At 32.8% G+C, this 21,124-nt stretch overlaps 1 protein-coding gene across 12 annotated transcripts in view; it reads left to right on the top strand.

The window, feature by feature from the left end:
* Cspp1 (centrosome and spindle pole associated protein 1) overlaps positions 1-21,124 on the top strand; it is a 136,864-nt gene that overhangs the window by 44,394 nt on the left and 71,346 nt on the right. For 10 of the 12 annotated variants that reach the window (XM_074068567.1, XM_074068568.1, XM_074068570.1 and 7 more), the window contains 7 exons: positions 3,133-3,236; positions 4,407-4,430; positions 8,462-8,542; positions 9,196-9,294; positions 10,239-10,678; positions 17,868-17,966; positions 19,312-19,382. In XM_074068567.1, coding sequence (XP_073924668.1) covers positions 3,133-3,236; positions 4,407-4,430; positions 8,462-8,542; positions 9,196-9,294; positions 10,239-10,678; positions 17,868-17,966; positions 19,312-19,382 — 918 coding nt within the window. The remainder of the gene's footprint in view (positions 1-3,132; positions 3,237-4,406; positions 4,431-8,461; positions 8,543-9,195; positions 9,295-10,238; positions 10,679-17,867; positions 17,967-19,311; positions 19,383-21,124) is intronic. The other 2 variants (XM_074068572.1, XM_074068573.1) reach the window with 1 other exon arrangement.

The raw sequence follows: 21,124 nt of genomic DNA, 5'->3' as shown, positions 1-21,124 counted from the left end.
ACTAATTTTTCGTTGCACTTTTATCATTCCTTTTAGCATATTTGGTCTTATTAGCTTTATCTTATTACAAATAATATCCTTGATATTCTTCTGGTTTATTTTTATTTTTCTCATTGTTTTTTTGTTCAGTTTGAGTCAAGTGGATCCTTGTAGTAATACCTTTACAGCTAAAGTTTAGGAATATATAATGTTCTCCTTCAAGTAGTCATAAATCATTATTTATATAAGGGCCTACTATAATATTTCTGTAATTTCTCTTTTGATTGTTTTTACATAATGCTTTCTCCTGGTAATATATGAAAAGGAGCAAGTAAATGTTCTATGGTAATTTATCTTAAGGAGTTTCCTATGTGAGCTTTGTTAGAAGGTAAATTAATTTTAAAGATTTTTATGCTTTAAATATTTTACTTAACTCAGAACTTTTATAGATATCAAATACTTCTAATTGTTACAGTCCTGAATCATAATGTTAACTATCTTTGCTTCACTGATGTTTACTTGATGAAGTGACATCACTTCAAATGACCCTAAAATGACACTAATGGTTTACTTGCTGCTAGGACCATCATAAGAAAACAGCTGAGTAAGTTTAACCTTTCTTAGCTCAGTAAGTCAATTAAAATATCATTGTTAATACATAGTAAAAAATGAGTAGAATGTTTAAATTGTCCCCCATAAGTCTTAATTTTATTTTTTTTGACTTACCTCTAATGCTATAAAATTTTGATGTCAGCTGACAAAAATAAGAAATAAAAGGTATTTTATGTGGATAAACCTTAAATTTATAGGATTACGAATAATTTAGGAAGAATTTTTGTATATTCATATATGCGCATACGTCTGTGTCTTATCTAAGACAATTATTACAGATACTACTTAAATTAATACTTTTAATCACTAAAATTGAATTTAATATGACCAGTAACTTGTAAATGAAAAGGAATCACGATTTTCTTCCCATTCTTCCACATAAACCCACAAAGTAGAACTGAAGATCAGTAATAAAAACCACCTTAAACACATGACTTTTCATAAAACTGTAAATTGCTACTTTTCAGCCTAAGAAAGCTGAGCCCATTGGGAGGTGTCATCCTTGCATCCATGTCTTTTTCTCCTTGACACAATAGAATACCCATTGTGACATTATGTGACTAGATATGTAACTCTGGTTACTAGATAATATGTTTCTCTATGCAATCAGAAATTTCATATTCTCTATAAGCAGAAATGAAATGCCAATTGTGTGGTCTTTCTTTGCCCTTTCTCATTCCTTTCTCTTGCTCAGGCATTCAGCTAGCTAGCTAGATACAGATATTCATTTGCACATTTATTTAATAAGCATTTCTTGTGTACAAGTTGTATGCCAAACTATAAATTTGAATAAAACATGGGTCTTGCTTCCATGGATCTTACACTTTAATTGCATATGTGGTAGTTCACTTTGAAAGTGAAAGTCAAAACTATTTCCCAGACTGGAGGCATGGTTCACATGACAGAGCGCCTGCTTTGCAAGTGCAAAGCCTTGAATTCAAACCTCAGTCCCACAAAACAACAACAAAAACAACAAAACTGTTTCTCTCCTGAGGTTTAAATTCTATGTTTTTAGAAGTAAGGCTTAGATTCCTTTGTGAGGGAAGAGTTCCTTTCTAGGATGATATAAAATTCTAAGCATATGAATGGTTTTGAGTCTTTTGAAGTGAATTGGAAACGGGTGAAAGGTGTCCCTATGTGTTACACCATTTGTCACCAAGGAGTTAAATAGGCCAGAAGTATTTATCAAGAGAATTCCACAGTATTTATTGTGAAAAGTAGAATTTAGTGTTCTGTAAATCAGTAGGCATCCATTTTTGTTTATACTACTTTGGCCCTTTCCCCCTGAAGTATTTCAGTGATGCAATAAAGCAGTGGTGTGATACATGTATGTTAAGATCCCATGATTTGTTGCATTATTAGGCAAAAAAATGGTGATTTTCAGGGCAGTTTATAAACTAATAAATTACCTCATCTATAGTGCATATAGTAACTATAGAATTTTTATTGTGTATAGAAATAATAATTTTTTAATAACTATAGTAGTATATACATAGTAAGACTAAGAAAGGGAGAGGGACTTTAGCAACAAGAATACATATTTATATCTGTGGTTCTTGAGATAATGTTTTACTATTAACTGTTTGAAAGGTATGTAATTTGATTTGTATCAACTATTGAGTTATAATTACATATAATAAACTTTACCACAAAGTGTATAGTTCAGTACATTTTAATATATTTACATCATCATCATCATCATCATCCCAAAATGTAATTAATTTTTTACTTCTTTGTAAGGAAACAATACTCAAAATTGAAGTTTTTTTTTCTTAAAAAACTAACATCCATTTACAGAGTTTCTGTTGGGGATGAAAAAAATTCTGGCATTGAATTGTGAATATTAAGTATTTAAGTGACACTGAATTGCATCCTTTAAAGATGATTAAAATTGAAATTTCATATTAAATATATTTTGCCACAATAAAAAAATTAACAACCATTGTGTGAAATCAGAATTGGTGGCTGAACTTTCAATTTTTTTTGGAAATTTCATCTGAAGCACACATAATTATAATTTTTTTCTCTGAAAAATGGTATAGGAAAGATAATCTTGTTTGCTAAAAGTCATTAATCTTTTCAGCCTGAAAAATGAACATGAAAATTATTGCATATATTAATTTTTGTAGAAATTAAAGTAAACTTAAGTGAAAAGTGAAAGCAGTCAGGTTTTTTCCTTTAATTTTGCTGTCCTCTTGGAAAAAACAAGATGCTAAACACTGCAGAACCACTTGTCTAAATAGGAAAAATAAATATAATACACACATATCAATGCATATTAGTAATATAAAGTTGCTTATAGATGCATCGAAAAATCTCCAAGAGGAGATATAAGAAGCATAGTAAAGTTTGGCTTGGGTTCATGGGTGGGAATGATATTTGCCACTTTGTCTATGTATTACCAATTAAAACATTGTAAATAAGAAACTTTTCCTGATCCCAGTCTCAGAATCAGTCTAACTATGCTTCTTTCTACTTTGCTTTGCTTTGAAATTGATTTGAAAGTGAACTATATTTCTTAAGAGTTTATTTTCTTTCTAGGAATTGATTATGGATTGAGTTTACCACTTGGGGAAGACTATGAGAGGAAGAAACATAAATTAAAAGAGGAATTACGGCAAGATTATAGACGTTATCTTACTCAGGTAGGAAGTTCTATTAATGACCTGTGTCTTATGCTTCAGAATTTATCTCCTAAATTTGGGTTTGTAAAGTGTTAGTCATATGTTAATTTTCTCTGATATCTAACAAAATAATATGTCAAAGTATGTGTCATATATAACATTGATAGAAAAAAGTGGTACTGAGAACTTGTGTCATGAAATACACAGACTTTTCCTGGGGATATAGCTCAGTGATGGAATGAGTGATAGAGTGTGTAAAGCTTGGGTTTGATCCCCAACATGGGGGGGAGGGGTGGGAAATTCTTGATGTTTGGACTAGGGAAGTAAGTTCTAATTTTAAATAAGATTGTTAAATTCTGATTGTTCATGTTTTCCATAGAGTTACCATGGTTTAAAGGAGCCTACTTATGATTTCCCAGTCTTCTACTTGGTTATGTGGAATTCTAGTTGCTAATTATTTTCTTATGAATAAAGCTTAAAAATTTCATCTAATATGTTTATTGGCTACTGTCTTAGTCAGCTTTTTGTTGCTGTGATAGATACCTGAAAGAAACAGTTTAAGGGGGGAAAGATTTATTTTGGCTCACAGTTTCAGTCAATGGTCAGCTGGCTCCATTGTCCTGGGCATGTGGTGAGGGTGAAACATCATAGCCAAACAGTGTAGCAATTCAAAGTTGCTTATTTCATGGCAGCCAGGAAGCAGAGGTAGACAGAAAGGGAGCAGAGAACAAGGTATATTCACCAAGGATACTCCCCTAGTGACCTACTGTAGCAAGGCTCCACCAACTAAATTTTCAGCACCTCCCCCAATGGTTGCAACTATGGGACCCAAGGCTTCCATGCATGAGTCTATAGGAAATGTCTCATATTCAAACTGTAGCAACTTTATAAGTCTTTGCTTTAATGTTTTATCTAGCAGAACACTTATTTTAGGTCATTTTGTTAAATTGTATAATATTGAAGCTAAATATTCATTGTAAATTTTAGAATGCAGTTTATTTTTTAGATTATAAAAAAGTATTTTAAACTATCATGATGTTTCTAGTCATCCAAGACATTCTTTAGTTTTCTCACTGCTTTATCACGTTTGTTCTAAATGTACAAATGATCTCTTATTTATTATAATTTACACATGGAGAGAATGGACTTTGATACACTTTATTGATGTTGTTTGTTTTTTTTTGACTTTAGGGCATTACACAAGCAAAAAGAAAGGTAGGATTGCCTTCATAATGTTCTCTTTTAATTGTACTTTTTAAAAGCTACTGTAGCCTGCTATCTTTTGCATTTATGTGATTCAAACCAATTAGAAAAGTAAGTTCATTTGTGTTTTTGAGACTTTTGAGTAGTATCATTTTGTATCCTTGCCTTTAGCAAGATGATAATCTATGCATTATAATTTTCTATTAATCCAGTCATTGCTTATGATTCCTGCTTTGTATTTGTTGCTTTCTTATGCCTCCTTTATAAATATTCTGCAACTGTTGTAAGTCCATCTGTTTTCATTCAGCATGCTTATTTTTGTTCCCTAAATTATGCAAATCATAATCAGATTAATGGAATAATTAGAATAGTCAAGATATTTGAAAATGTTTTGCACTATATATGGTTAGGATTACTTGATAGTTTGCACCCACATCTCCCAATTGCATTTGGTTTTGTTTGTTTGCTTTGTTTTCTTTTTCATTTTATTTTTTGTTATTATTGTTGTGCTGGGGATACATTGTAGCATTTAAAAAAGTGCTTACAATGTATCTTAGTTAAATTCACTCCCCCATCATTCTCTTTCCCCCATTCTTAGAATAGTTTCAACAGGTCTCATTTTTCCATTTTCATAAATGAGTACATAAAATTTCCACCCTATTCGTCTTCCTATACCCTTTCCTTGTATCCTCCTCTCTCCTACTGGTACCAACTCCCAGACAGGACCTCTTTTATCTTCCTGACCTCCATTTTTGAAAAAAGACATTGTTGTTTAAGATATCTATATAGAGTTTCATTATGAGATTTCCATACATATATTGGTTCTTCTCTAATTTTCTCCTTTCTTAGTCCTTTTCTTACAGTGATTTCAACAGGTTTAAAAATTCTGTATTTATTCTTGTATAGAAAGTACATCAACCATATTCACTTTCTTTACTTCGTTCTTTTACCCTGCCCTTCCCATGAGTACCCTTCTCTTTAGTGTGATCTGTTTTTCATTCTTGTTCTTCGTTGTTTAGGTGTCTGTTCATCCCAATTACATTTGTAAGTTTATATTGGAAAACATCAGGGAGATAAATCAGTTATGGATCTTGGCTTCAAGAGGTTTAGAATCTAGTTGGGGAGATAATATATTTTAGGTTTACCAGCTGATCAAATATGATTCTTCTGAGAGTACTGGGAAATTATGATGTAGATAGATCGGATCAGATTAGAAGACAGTCAATTTTTAATTTATGTGTGATAGGCAGTGGTGGAACAGTATACTTCCTTAAGTAGCTTGTGAAGAGCCTGATAACTGTTTTAGAACAGTGCTCTCATCTTACTGTCTTAAATTACTGCTATACCTTCTTAACTAATCTCATTGCACTAATTCTCAGTTTATTTTTCATGCCACCTTAAAGAATGATCCTGTCTCTAATTGATTTAGATCTAGAATTGCACAAAGTGCAAATGTATTAAACATAGAAATGTGTCTTGGGCAGTAGCAAGATAGGACCACTGTACTCTAGGGCAAGAGGAGAGTTTATATGCTAAGCTAGACACAGGTGGATTATGACCAACCAAAGTGTACCTAACCTTTCTTAAAAATGATTAAAATGTCCAATGTCAGATATACAGTGTGGCATTGGTGGCCAGCATAGCACATTTGGCTTGCTACTTTAATAACTTTGTTCTGTTCAGCTTGGGATGTATGTTAGGGTCACCTGATGGGCAAAATGGCGGTTAAAACCAAGATGGCTGCAGTCATGTCAAGCTGGCTCCCTACAGTAGGCATAAAAAGATATGCCTTTATTAACGTGAAAGAGGTCACTGGAGCACAAGTCTTTACATTTAAAGGAAAGTGAAGGAGTTTGTATGTGTGTGTGTGTGTGTGTGTGATGAATTATTGACAATATGGTTATGGTAGAGGAGTGGTATTTCCTTAAAGTGAAATAGACATTCTTTGGATGGTAGCTGAGAAGTGGGAATTGAAAGGCAAACAAGAAAATTATATAGAATATGAAGCTATAGCTTCCTGGACCCCTGGAGTATATGTAGTTTCCCAGTCCATTCCTGAATCATTTGTGGCATTTTAACTTTTAGATGACATGAATACTTAAAATTTAAAAGATTGAATCTTTTAAGTTTGCCAAGAAAAGTCACTAGGACAAATTCTGTCTTCTTTCTGTGTTCTAGAATAAAGGATTCTTGACTGTCTAACAGTGTAGAAAGAGCATATTCTCAGAGGAGTGTTTTTTTTTTTTAAATTGAATCATTAAATTAATATCACTAGCCCAGAATTTCTGTCTGAAACCTCAGACTTTTCTGTCTGGCTCCCTGCTTGATGTTTTCACTTAGAAATCTTACTAGTATTTTACATGTTAAGAAATCTTATAACATGTCCAAAAGGGAACTTCTGATTTCCATTCTTCCCACTCTCATCTCTAAGAAGCCTGACCTGTCTGTAGCTTGTTCTTTTTATTATTTTTTGATCACTGCAATTATGGCCTGCTAACATATTGAGTCCCAAATGGATTGGGCATATGATAGGTACTCAATATTTACTGAATGAATAAGGGAATTAACTAAAATTCAAGTTTTAATAAGGCTATGTTGTCCTTATTGTTTATTTTTTCATTTTTGAAAATTTCAAAGTATCCTAGACCTGTTTTGGAAGTGAGGAATTGCTCAATGACAAATAAGGATTTATAGTTATCTTCTGAGAGTTGGAATTCTGAACAATCTTTCTGTTTCATTTATAATTCTATAAAGTGATTAGATTTTTAGTGTGCTTTGATATATAGGGGGTAAACAGCCTTAAGGATCTAGTTGTGTATCTTGTTTCCTTTGGCAAACAAGCTTACTAAAGTTTTATACAACCAACTTTCAAATTAGCTTTTGTATAGCACAACTAATTTGGAAATTTGGATTTAATGAAACTTTGTTTTATTAATCACTCTGTTCTCATATATTTGATGTTTTGAATATAGTGTTATCGTAGCAGATAGTACATTGTATGTAGTTACTTGTTTATATATCTGTTTTGCTAACTGGATTATAAATCTCTTGAATAGACGGAACAGAGGCTTATTGTCTCCCTATCACTTTAAAAAGTATCTGGAAGGTATTAGATGGTTGATAATTCATTGGTTAATGAATAAAAGCAGGGATCTAGACAAGTGAAGTATTGATTAATTTGATCTTCATAATTTAGTGATACCAATGATAGTGTTCCAATTTTACAGATGAAGATGCTGAGGCAGAGAAGTCAAGCAACTTGTTTCAGCTGTTTTAACTACTAGGTAGAAGTACCAGAAAGTACTTGGGAATGCATATAGTTTTTACTATCCATTGTATTTACTTTATAGTGCTCAAAGAGATTTTACATTTTTATTCTCTTGATTCTTATGCCAGCTTTGGTAGGTAGGCAAAGCAGGTATCGTTCTCATTTTATGATAGAAAGTGTATCAGAGAAGGGGTTAGCTGTAGAGCCTAACTCTTTTGACTCCCAGTCTAATGCTGTACTATATTACCTCACTTAAATGCTTAATGAATGTGAATGGAGTGACATATAAAGAAACAGCATTTGTTGTTTATGTCTTTTGGCATTTGAGTAGATATTTGCGTATATAATTGTAGGAAAAACAGAAGAAAACCATTGTGGGCATAATGTTATTTGTGTAGCTAAAATTTTGCTTTAAGTATAAAGAACACTGGAGTACTGAGAATGAAGGATGTATGTTTAGAAGAGGAATATAAATTGGAAAAGTTTGCTTTTTTAACCATCACAAATCAGTAGATATATAATGTTTTAAAAAATGAAAATTAATGCCTGAGTTTCCCTTTCAGGGAATTGTGAATTGGAAGAAAATTCTCTTTCTCTCGCTCTTTTTTTTTCTAGTAACTTTTGTCATGTTCTCTAGGCTTGCAATTTCTGTCTTCTTCTCTGTTTCATTTTTTGTTCTGTAAAGTGTAATGGTTTTAAATATAGAATGTGAAAACTTTTCTGAAATATTTTATAAAGGCATTTAGCTAATTTTTTAAAATGTGTATATATACAGAAAAATTTTCTATCCACGGGTGAAATTGACCCATCTACTCTGGGAGTTTCTCTTCCTATTGGTGAGAGGTTATCTGCCAAGGTATGTGAATAGTATTAGTTATTATATCAGTTTCCTGAGGCATCAAAATCAGTCTGGAGTCTGGGATTCCCTTCTTTAACCTGGGGAAGGAAATGGTCAGAAGCAGGTGGAGTGAGTTGGGGGATTAGGGCAGGGAGATATCCCTGAAAAGGAATAAAGGGAGGCAGCTGGATCATACTTCCTTGGAATCATGCTAATGATAGACCCCTGGCAAACACATTTATCGTGTTTACTAGCTAGAGAGATTTATCTATGAATGCTTTTGGCCAAATTCAACTGGTTTGTTTTGGATTGGTGTTTGTAAACAAATCTGGAATCTATGGGTTTATGGGGCATAGCTTTTTGGAAAATACCATCTTCACTGAAATATAAAGTGGAGCTGTTTCATTGCTGGAGCAGCTCCCTTCTGTTAGAGACCTCATGTGTTAATGGGCCAAAGCACACAACCATGCACGTTCTCATGTGGCAAGAGAAACCTGGGGAACTGCATTGGTTGTCAGATCTTTTCCTGTTCATTGCCGTGACTTCTATCCTTGAAACTATTAGTGAAGCTTGAATCTGAGTAAGAGCTTTGATTTAGATTCTTCTGATTTGACATTAAGGTACTTTAATGTAAACTGAAGTTAACATTGCTTTTTGATTTCTATTTTAAGGAAAGGTTAAAACTTGAACGCAACAAAGAATACAATCAGTTTCTCAAGGGTAAGGAAGAATCCACTGAAAAAGTCAGGCAGGTAGAAAAGAGTACTGAGGTAGGTTTCACTTTTAAAGCAATTTTAATACCACAGGCTGAATATTTTGTACTTACGAAGCTTTTTATATTTATGTGTTTCACTATTTTTTGGTTTGTTTTTTGTTTTATTTTACTCTATTTATTTATTTATTTTTTTGAGACTGTGGTTCAGACTGGCCTAAAACTCACTACCTCAGTCTCCATAGTGCCAGGACTGAAGGCCTGCACCACCATGCCAGGCATTCTACTTGGTTTTTATGTAAACATTTGAAAAAGTAAGCCAAGTTAAACCAACCATAGGACAGTTAAATACTTAGTTTTGAAAATTGTTTTATCTCATATTGAAGAACTTGTCCTACCTTTTAAAATTTAACCTCACTTGGGAGATTTAATTTTAGAGATCAAGTGATTTTTGTATATTTTTAATATTAACAATTTAAGTGATTTTTGTATATTTTTAATATTAACAATTTATATATGTGTATGTGATATATATAATATGCATATATATCACATATATGTGATATATATAATGCATATATATCACATATATGTGTATATATATATATGTGTGTGTATATATATAGATATATTATTGATGTTACTAGGGTCAGAAGTTTACCACTGTCTTCAATCTTTGTGTTAAGGAACAATGTAATTTGAAATATTTTGATTGTGTGAGTGCTAAAATGTATCTGATATGTCCTGGGAAAGGAATATGCATTTAATCTATTTTCTGTTTTTATAGACTCTTTACCCATTTTACTGTTGCCTGTCTACTATATTTAATAAGTTTTATCTCAAGCCAAAGTTTTCTTGATTTTTTTTTTCTAAAGAAAACATATTTCTTATGGGTGGTTAAATGTCAGAGTTGAGATAAATAGACTAAGTATGAGTTCAGGCTTTAATTACCTTTTAAGTGATAGTATCTTATTAAGATTTGTTTCCTTTTTCATTGAACAGCCTAGGAGTCAAAGAAATAAGAATCCTGTTAGTCAAGCTAAACCTGACTTATCTTCACAAATACAAACATCTTGCGCAAAGTCAGAGGGCCATAGGAGAGATGTTCTAACTCCTTCAGAGGCATATGAAGAGCTTTTAAACCAAAGACGGCTGGAGGAGGACAGATACCGACAACTAGATGATGAAATTGAATTAAGGAACAGAAGAATTGCTAATAAAACGAATGAAGAAGTAGGACTATCCAATACAAAACACCAAAGGTTTGCCAACAAGGCTGGTGTTCCAGAAAGAAGATTTCGCAGGTTTGATGAGGATCCTGTTTTTGACAGACAGCATTGTAGAACAGACCAAGATCCTGAAGTAAGTGAAGAAATGGACGAGAGGTTTAGATATGAAAGTGATTTTGATAGAAGACTTTTGAGAGTATATACAAATGACAGGTATTTACAACTTCATTTTTATTTTCTTTATTTACTTAATATTGCTGTTGTTACTTTTCATGATTGTATTAGGAGGAAGCAGTTTCATTTGGTTTACCCTGTTTGGTTAATTTTAAGTTACTATTAGTTTTCTGAAGCACCATTTTATGTGCCACTGAGGGGAAAAAAGAAAACATACAAGAGGGAGACCCCACTGTAAAGCTGGAAAACTGAAGCCAATACTGTTAATGTAAAAGTAAATGGGAAATAAACATTACACAGAAAGAAAAATTCCATGTCTTAACCTTGGCATTGAGTAGAAAACCCAAAATATTCTCCGGGAATTTGAAGTGTAAAGCAGTATTGATTCATATTCATTTTGAATTTATGCTGCCAGTAAGTAGTGTCCATAAAACTCCCAAGACAAGAACTCAGAGTTGTCTTGATTCATAGTATCCCAATATGACTGGCTGGGATAAAATAACTCCACTCTGCAGTAACTTGACTTAAAACCAGGTCAATGGCCATCTCACAGATGTTAAGACAGGGAAAAAGAACACCTTAACATAGATAAAACTACAGTTTATCCTCTAATGTTCATATACTCTTCAGTATCTTTAGCAATATATTTGTTTTAAACTTACTTATTGAATATTTATTTAAGTGAAATGGCATTACTTTTTTTTTTTTGGTAGTACTGGAGTTTGAACTTAGGGCTTCATGTTTGCTAGGTCGGTGCTCTGCTGCTTGAACCATGCCTCCAGCCCTTTTTTACTATGGTTATTTTGGACATAGGGTCTCACTCACTTTTTGCCCAGATGGGCCTGGACAGCAATCCTATTTTATCCTTCCTGTCATAGCAGGGTTAAAAGGTACATTCCACCATACCTAACATTTTCCCATTGAAATGAAGTCTTGCGAACTTTTTGCCCAGGCTGATCTGAAACCGTGATCCTCCAGATCTCAGACTCCCAAGTAGGTAGGATTTACAGGTGTGAGCCAAGGCCACCAAGCTGACATTACTTCTTTTTTTTTTTTTTTTAGAAGATTTTCAGATGCGTTTCAGTTCTTTCGAATGATTACTTTTGTGACACTATTTGTAATTTCTTAACTACTACAAAAGGTCTTACTGTCATTTATCTGTAAGCTTGCCATATGTTTACTTAACTTTTGCTTTAGAGATAGAAATATCACAGGGTCCCCTATTTGTCATTATTTGGCTGACTTGAAAGGGTTAAATCTAAATTTTGAACAGCAAACCCAAATAGTTTACTTTTTTCGTATTTTAGAAAATTTTCTCAGGGGTAATACTGCATATTCAGTATTATTATTATTACTTATACCAATACAAAGCTTTTACAGTTTTTTTCTTCTACTCTTTACTTTGCAGCTGTTACTTCCTGCTCACACAATATTTTTAATATTCATCCTAATTTAGGTAATTTGAGTGACAGATTAGAAATTTGGAATCCTCGTAGTTTCTTTGATCTGAATCTAATTGTTTGCACTTAAGGAAATGCTTCAAAGCCTATAATGTTTTACATTGAAAATACTTATGTGTAAAGGTAGTCAAACCCAGTCTTAACTAAAAGAACTCTCAATTGAGGAACTGCAGGTAATCTTGGAATCTTGGTGATGTCTTCTCTGTATATGATAACTTTTTCCCTTATTTGTACATGACACTGCTTACCTTTAGAGTATAATGTAAACATGCGTTTTTAAGTCTGGGATTTTAAGAAACATGATCATGGCTATTTTTTGTATGTTTTAATTTTTTAAATAATTATACCCTGTGATAATTTTATATATGATCTAACAAATGAATTCCAGCCTAATAATTTTAGAACCATCTTATTTTTCATGTATCCAAGAAATTAAGGGAACTTATGTCAACTTCCACAAATAGTATTTTGAGACTAGAGTAAACATGAGGTTTACTCGAGAACTTACGTATAACCACTTTAGAGTATTTCTTTGAAATTTAAATCATGTTGCTTCCATTTTGTTAATGTATCAACTCTTATTTCGCCAAATGCTAAGGCATTTTACAAGTGTCTTGATGGTAATTGAGGTTATTTCTAGGCTCCTTTTATAAAAAAAGATTTTACACCAGTCATTCAGTAGTTTATATTTAATAGGCAGAATAGGTAGGAAATTTTGAGACTAAAGTACAAAATTAAGTTTTCCTTGTTCTTTTTTTCCTCTTCCTAAAGTCAGTCTGTGATACAAATTTTACTTTTATACTGATGTTTTATTTTTATAGTTTTGTTCTCAGTTTCTCTCTACTCTATAAACTTTATGTACACCATAATGTATTATGAATGAAATATTTTTCCCATTTGAAAGACGAGAAAATGAAAAAATTTCAAGAAATGTTACTTTCCAAGCTCACATAAAAATCACTGGCAGTGTTCTTAAATAATTAACTTGGTGGTTAGCACTGTGATTGACAATTGTATTCTGTGTGTGTATGTGTATCACTTATACATATTTACTAATTTGGGTAAAATTTATGCTGTTTTAGGAGCTTTCTAAAGTCAAATGCAGTAGTGTATCTTATGATACTTTGAAATTTACAGACTGTTGTCATCCTGGTCTTTATTATCTTGATCTGTAGAAGTTAATATATTACCTTATTATGTTTTACTTTAATGTTAATGAGTAAAAGAAGATTGTAGCATTAAAATTTTTTTTAGTTTCTACTGTATTAATGTGGTTAGCATTTCAGTTTATATGTTGCTACTTGGTAGTTTAGTAGTCATTTAATAAAATTCTGAAATAACACTTCATCTGAAATTGGAATTTGTGTTAGCCACAGAGATTTAGTGCTTACTTAGTGTAGAACACTCTTCTGAGCTTAATGTGTTGTAAGATAAATGGGGAGAAATGCCTTATTACAATATTACTTAGTTTGGATTTTTCTTTAGTAGTTAATTTTTATTATCTTAAATTTGGTTTCTAGTTTATGCCAGGATTCTTTGGGCATTAAGATTTTTACCTCATTTACTAGAGTTGTTGATCCATATCTTAAAGGAAACATTAGAGAGGAAGAAAGTGTGTGTGTGTGTGTGTGTGTGTGTGTGTGTGTGTGTGTGTTAGTAGGATGGTAAAACCATTTTGCAGTTATCTCATTTCTTAAATCATATTCCGATTTGCATATAAAAGCAAGCAAATATCTTTTATAAAAAGATATTTATATTTATTGGGGTTTGTCTCCCTTTCTGACAAACCCCAGTAGGTTGAGGTGTGATAAGTGAATTTATGCATTTAAAACCCTAGAATATTTAGGTTACAGGTGACGTCTGGATAGTCTTAATTTGATACTAGCTCTAAAGCTATAGCTCAGGGACAAACAGAACCCATGCCAAGATCCTGAACTTTGATTAGAATCTGGTTGTTCTTAGACGTTTCGTAAATGCATTACTCTTGGACGTTATCATTAAGGACTGACCCTTTGGGTTGAGAGGATTGACCAGAGAAATAGCAATGGTAAAACCACTGCTAAATCTCATTGATTCCTTTTTTCAGAGAGCTTTATATTTGCCTCAGAAAAGGTTTCTAAAATAAGTTGTAAAGCCACCATGGAAGTTATTAATGTAAACTAACAGGGATAATTAAGAGTGACTAAATTCTAAATTTATTAGATGGAAGCTTGGGGAAAGTTTGTTTATTAAAGTTTATTTAGTAAATGGAGCAAACTCCATACGTAAACTTGTATGGATTATTTTTTATAGAGAATTAGGTGGCTAGGGCTAGAGGTGAATTTCAGTGCAACAGTGCTTACCTCGCATGAATGAGGCCCTGGGTTTCATCCCAGTACCACTGTACATACATACATACATAAGTGTTTGTATGTATGTATGTATATAAATTCAACATAACTAGTAAGGTCTAACTAGCCTAACCCTATGTTCATTTAAAAAAAGAAAAGGTGACTAACTTTCCAAACTATTATTTGGTTTTACAGCTTAAAGTCTCTTGTAGTATTTTTTTGAAAAGGTCTTATTAGTAACTTTAAAAAATTTTGGAATCTATTTGTAAATAGTATTTCTTCCTTAATTTAAAAAAGAAAACACAATCATGTTAGTGTTTCATAAAATTGAATAGAATGCCTTAAGATTTTTTTTTTAGTAAAATACATATTTCTGTTCTTTTTTTCTTGGCCTCTGAAAACATTTTCTCATTATTGGTTTTATTATAATTATCAATGATAGAATTGAATTAAAATCTTGTTAATGAGTTTCTTGAGTTCACTGGAAGGCACACCTTACACCATCTTTCATATGGACTGTTCACTGGGAAATCTTTGTAGTTTTACTATAGATTTTAGCAGAGACCTTAATCTGGTACATAAATAAAATTATTTGTTAAATTCTTTTTAAAGAGAAAGAGAATAGTTTTATTATTGAAAAGGCATCCAATTGGAATGTGATTTGTTAGATTTTTTGAGTTTAGTATGAACTTTGAAAATGATCACTTGAGCATATGGTGCTTGCTTTTTCAAGGTATCTATATATGCTCAAGAACCTGTGAAACATTTTACTGTGTATACTTTGGAAATAGCTGAATAGAGAAAGCTAGAATTGTAAACCTAAATGTTGCCTTTAGACAACTCAACTGAAACAGGAAGCCACATGTTCTTGGATAAGTTTTAGAACAAATTTTTATATGTCTTAATGGCCTTTAATTCTGGGATCCCAGTTATGCTTTAAATAACTTGCAACTAAATTTTTTCTCAGTGTTTAAAAATTTTCCCTGGTAAAGATACCTCTTTACTACATCAGTTAATTTACTTTTGTGTGTTGTGTCATGGGTTCTCAAGGTGACTCCCATGTTTGGTAATTATCTAGGAAGACTCACAGGACTTTATGTATAGCTGTGATGTATTGCAGCAAAAAGATACAAAGGAAAGTCAGTGAAGGGAAAAGCTGGATGGGACATAGTCAGAAGGAAGCCAGACACTAGTTTTCAAGAGTCCAGTAAAGATGTACAGGAGATGCTTAATTTCTCTAGCATTTAATTGTGACAAAATGGGGAAATGTCTACCAGAAAGCTCATTACTGAGTCCCAAGGTTTTTATTGAGGGCTGATAATGTAGACACCCCTTTCCTAGCTTGTACGAAAATTCCAGAATCCCTAAAATAAAGCAGGTATTTCAGTATGGACTATATTATTTGTGCAAATAGTTTAGGAACAGTGAGTCTGGAGTTACTAGTTCTGGGAAGGGTGGGAACCTTCCTAAAACCTGTGTTCTTGAAAGTGCCAGCCAGGGCTGCTTGTATGAGCATCCCTTTGTAAGGATAGGCATTCTTAGGCCTACCCTGTTAAATATTCGGCATAGGTAGATTTGTATAGATCCAGCGTAACCAAATTTGGTTGCCTGGTATTGTCAACTACACATTTGAATGTAAGCATTTAAATGGTAGAAATAGAAAATAACTCTAAATTGATTTGTCAGTTTAAAAGAGGTTTGAGCATCTAGGCTTTAGGTTAGGTAAATCAGTTTTTTTCTTTCTTCTTTTTTTTTTTTTTTTTTTTGATAAATTGAAGTAAAATTTAAAAGGGCCTGTGGAAGGTTCTGTGTTAGATACGGATAAAAAATGGAAGCCATCAACAAATCATACCAAGTCATAGTTCTTAAGATTGAAATTCAAACAGGTTTTTTTCTCTACAGATTATTGGCCATAGCTTGTGTGATGAAAACAAGTGAAGAAAGAATCTTAATGCTGGTTTTATGGAGAATGAGAAGTTCCTTTCTTTTCAAACTAAAAATTACCAGTCTTATTAATCTGATAATGAAATTCATCTTAAATATTTAGTAATACTTTAACAACCACATTTTTTTCTATTAGTCCTCTTGAAAAAGACAATATATTTTTAGCAGTTACATTGAAATATGACTTCATGGATGCTGACAAATTATGTAAAAATTCATGTTGGTTTCTCTGGTGTGAGAAATTTTTAAAATTTTATTTATCTCTTTTTTCTAATTGTTGTACTGGGGGTATATTGTGACATTTACCAAAGTTCTTATAATACAGTATAGTTGAATTAACCTTCTCCATCATTCTCCTTTATCCGTTGGGGAAGGGTGGGAGAGGGGAGCAGGGTGGAGAAATGAACCAAACAATGTATGCACATGTGAATAAGTGAACAACAACAAAAATAAAATAAAATAGAGATCTTCCACCCCTCACCCCCCAAAAAATCAGTGTTTGCCAAATGGAAAAAAATTTAATCAAAAACATTTTTCATTATTTTCTAAAGGAAGAAAAAGACCCTTTTCATCTTTCTTATTTTTTCTTATGACCTTGTAAATAAAATGAGTTCATTGTTTTCTACCCATGTATCAGCCTATTATGTTTTCCATTGAGCTTTTAGTAACATTTATTCTTTCACGTGATTTATAGTGTTAGCAAATGTCATGGCTTCAATGTTTAATGGTAAAGACTGCTGTTACATATTTATGTTAAAATGCTTTGTATGCAGTGAAATACTTCCCAGAATCTATGAATTTTGACCTAAAAAGCAATCCAATTTTGAATTGTGATGATAATCTTCATAAGTGCAGGAGCTATACATATCCGGTGCTTAGAATAATACTTGGCATGCTCTACTATTGACTTATTAAGTGAATAGTAAAATGTCTTAGTATATTAACTTAATTTTAGTGTACATGAATAATGCATAATGTAATGAATATGTATATTTGTTTTCTTTTGGTTTTGTTTTTGTTTTAAGACAGGGTCTTGTTATGCAGTCCAGGCTGGCCTTGAACTCAAGGTCCTTCTTCCCTTAGTCTCCTGAGTTCTGGGATTGCAGGCATACATCACCATGCCCATTCTTAAAAATATATTTAAACTTTGTATTTTTGAAATGAGAAATTTAAAAAAGTTATATTGAAATAACTTACAATAACCTCCTTTAAAAAACATAAGACTGGGAGGGGGCTGGGGCAAGTATGTGTAAGGCCTTGGATTTTTTCCCTAACGCTGGAAAATATTAAATCTAAACTTTCAGTATCTATTATCAACCAGCAGATCATACTTAAAAATACCTCATTTGAATTAATTTTAGAATGTGTTTACAGTCAGATGTCATTGTAACACTTTGTTCTCTTCAATGTTTCCAACACCAAATGTTAAAACCCAAAGAGCAATAAGAAGGTCCACTATGTGGAACATGCTTTGTAAGCTAATGTGTTTTTAAGGATGCATGGAAACAGACGAGGGTACGTGCCTCCTATGGAGAATGATGGTGATGTCACAGAACAGTCAAACATACGAATTTCATCTGCTACAAATAAAAGGTATAGTATGTGATGTAAATTCTGCCCTTGAGTCACTGCACTGTGAAATAGCACATACCTAAAATTGGCTTACTGAAAAAGTAGAAAGGTATAGTGTATTAATAGCCTCCCTTGCCTAGGAAGAAATGAATTAAAAGGGGGAAAAAAGAGGTGAGGAGATAGTAGTAAATGAAAATTTATAGTCCTTTACAGAATTCTTTTTAAAAATTTTTTATTTTTCTTGGTGTTGGGGATAGAAGCCAGGGCCTTGCACATGCTAGACAACAAGTACTCTATCACTTGCTTACACCTCCAGCCTTACATTATTCTTTTGAAGAACAAGTTTTTGGTTATAAACCTTGCCAAGGTATTCTGAATAAGTCTCTACCATTATAAAGTACATCAGGTTGTTTGAAATAATGATAGCAGAAATAACACATTATTTAATGGACTGATAATCAATTTAAAATATCTTGGAGTTAAGCTGCATAGAGAATGTTCCTGCAGTGTAAATTTTTCTTTCAAAACATTACTTTGAATTTAACCTTATCTAGTAGTTAGATTATGTGCTTACTTTGTATAATTAGTGTGCATATGTTTCTGTCTATAGAATAGACAGGAAATAACTGTTTATAGTTTTCATTGTTTTGGTGTCTTTCCTTGTGTCATATATAAGAATAAATGGTTCTAAAAAAAGGACATGAAAGTAGAAATGAACTATTAGGGAAGAGGAAGAGCTTATGGGGTTGAATATGATTAAAGTGTGTTATATGTTATATGTATGAAAATTTCATAGTGAAACTCATTTTGTACAATTAACATACACTAAAAAGAATAAATAGTCCTATAGTTTATAATGAACATAATATGGTCATAGGTCAAAAACAGTATCTATGTAAAGAAATATAATGTATAAACAATGCTTATAATGAGTTTGCTGTTGGATTCTAATTAAGTTTTCTTTTTTTTATCTTGTTCCTATCTTTCAAGGAAAGGTTTTAGGGTTAATCTTATTTTTTTTCCAAGTGTATATATGGGTTATACTTTCTCTCTCTTTCTCTCTTTAGGATTTGTGTGCCCTTATTGTCATTTTCCTTCCTGGGTATCTTATAAAAAAGATAAATTTATTGAACCTGTGGAACCAGTGAAGCAAGCTAAAGAGAAAAGTTATATTTTATATAGCCTGAATATATTAGAGTCCTACTATACAAAAAAATGAAATGCCATGATTTCACCTTAACTTTAGAAATATATAAATTTTATAGTGACGTAGCACTTTGAAGGGCCAATAACTCATATCTACATTTTCCTCTGAATTTTTGCTTCCGAAAACTATCTGCATTTTAATATTCTCTTTCTCTTTTAGTGTTCGAGGCAATGAGGCATCCAAATCTACTAATCGAGATACCTGTAGTCCTTTTGCAGGGATGATCTTTGGTGTGTATAAGATTTGCAATTGATTAGATTTCTGCAGAGTGTTGTATAGAGAGAACTCATTGTTATAAATACTACTACTGTATTTACTAATAATAGAAAACATTTATTGAGTGCTTTATGATTGGTAACTGCTAAGCATTTGACAAGCATTGTATAGTTCAATTTTAAAGCTAATTAGCTTAGTGACGTGCTCTTTACAGACGATAAATGAAATATTAGTTTTAGTAGTAGGATTTTAATTTATTTTATTAGCACTTGGTATAATGTGGATGATTGTTTTTATTGTATTTTATATGTCATGTTTTATTTCGTACATTCTCGTTTCTTCTATCGCAAAATTGCCTTGCATTTTAGTTTGGGACTTGTAGAAACTCTATATCTTACTTTAGTCCACACATGGCCTTTAAAAATTCAGTGAAGTTTCAGCCATTTTCTTCTTACCTGATTTTAGGGTGACTGCCTCTTTCTCCATACTCTGCTAATCTCAGAATACTCATATTGTTCCAACTCTGCATGGATTATTTTTTTACCCTTTGGTGTTCAGTTCATCCGGGTACTTACAATTCTGGCTCTTTGATGAGCTTTTAAGAAGTTGTGATTTTGTAGGTGATTGAGCCTTTTCTCATTATGTGGTCAGACAGTGTTCTTTTGTGGCTTTCTATCTTCTAAGCAGAAGCAAAATTTTCTTTTGGTTCTTCAAAATGACTTCCATTTTCTTCCTCATTACATTCCTATTTTCAGTTAAGTACTTAGGTATATATATAATAGCTGTGTTAACATCCTTGTCTGTTCCATCTTCTGTTATTTATGTGCTTTTTTCAGCCCTATTGATTAACTTTCTACTGGTTATGGGTTAGTTGCTGTGTTAGTTTTGTTTTGAAAGTGGGTGACTCAAAACAATCATTTCAGTTTCTTTGCGTCAGGAGACTGGGCATGGCTTAATTAGCTCATAGCTTCAAAGAGCCATAATTCAGGTGTCAGCCTGTTTTTCATTTGAAGTGTTCAGTGGGGAAGAATCTGCTTCCATAGCTCATTCAGGTTTGTAGCAGAATTTGTTTCTTTTGACTCTGAAGTCCTCACTTCCCCTCCCCCCACTGGATGCCCACTGAAGGCTGCCCACAGTTAGGTCATCTGCTGTTCCCTCACCATGGCTGCTTCCCTTATAATGCTAGCAAGGATAATTTCTCAACTCAAGGAAGGCCCATTTCCTCCTTTAAGAGCTTCCACCTGGCTATAGCAGACCCACCCAAGATAATCTCCTCTTTGATTATTCCAAACTTCAGTGATTTGGCATCTTAATTATATCTGCAAATTTATTTCCATAGTATACTGTATAGAAGCAAGTCACAGGTGCCACCCACCACATTCAAGGGTAGGGAATTATGCAAGGAGTCAACACAAGGGGCAGATAGCATAAGAACTTGGGGTCTCTTTTTTTGAGACAGGATCTTGCCGTGTAGCCTAGACTGGCCTCAAACTTGCCCTTTAGCCCAGAATGGCCTTGAACTTGTGATCCTCCTGCCTCAGCCTCCTGAGTGCTGGAAGTAAGTGTAACACCATGCCCGGCTTTAGGCCTGTTTTTAAAGCTTAGCTAGGAACATGTAAAGTCTTAATTACTGGGGATAGTTTAGCCTTAATATTGTACAGTGACCTTTCTGGGGATGGTTTTCCCTGAAAACCCTGCAGATCACCAAAAACTATACTGGCTGGCCAGAACTTGAATTTCTCTTCTTTGTTTCAGG

This window comes from Castor canadensis, chromosome 3 (genome assembly GCF_047511655.1).
Source record: "Castor canadensis chromosome 3, mCasCan1.hap1v2, whole genome shotgun sequence".
Taxonomy (NCBI): domain Eukaryota; kingdom Metazoa; phylum Chordata; class Mammalia; order Rodentia; family Castoridae; genus Castor; species Castor canadensis.
Note: the sequence above shows the minus strand (reverse complement) of the source record. Positions and strands in the feature narration are given on the sequence as shown.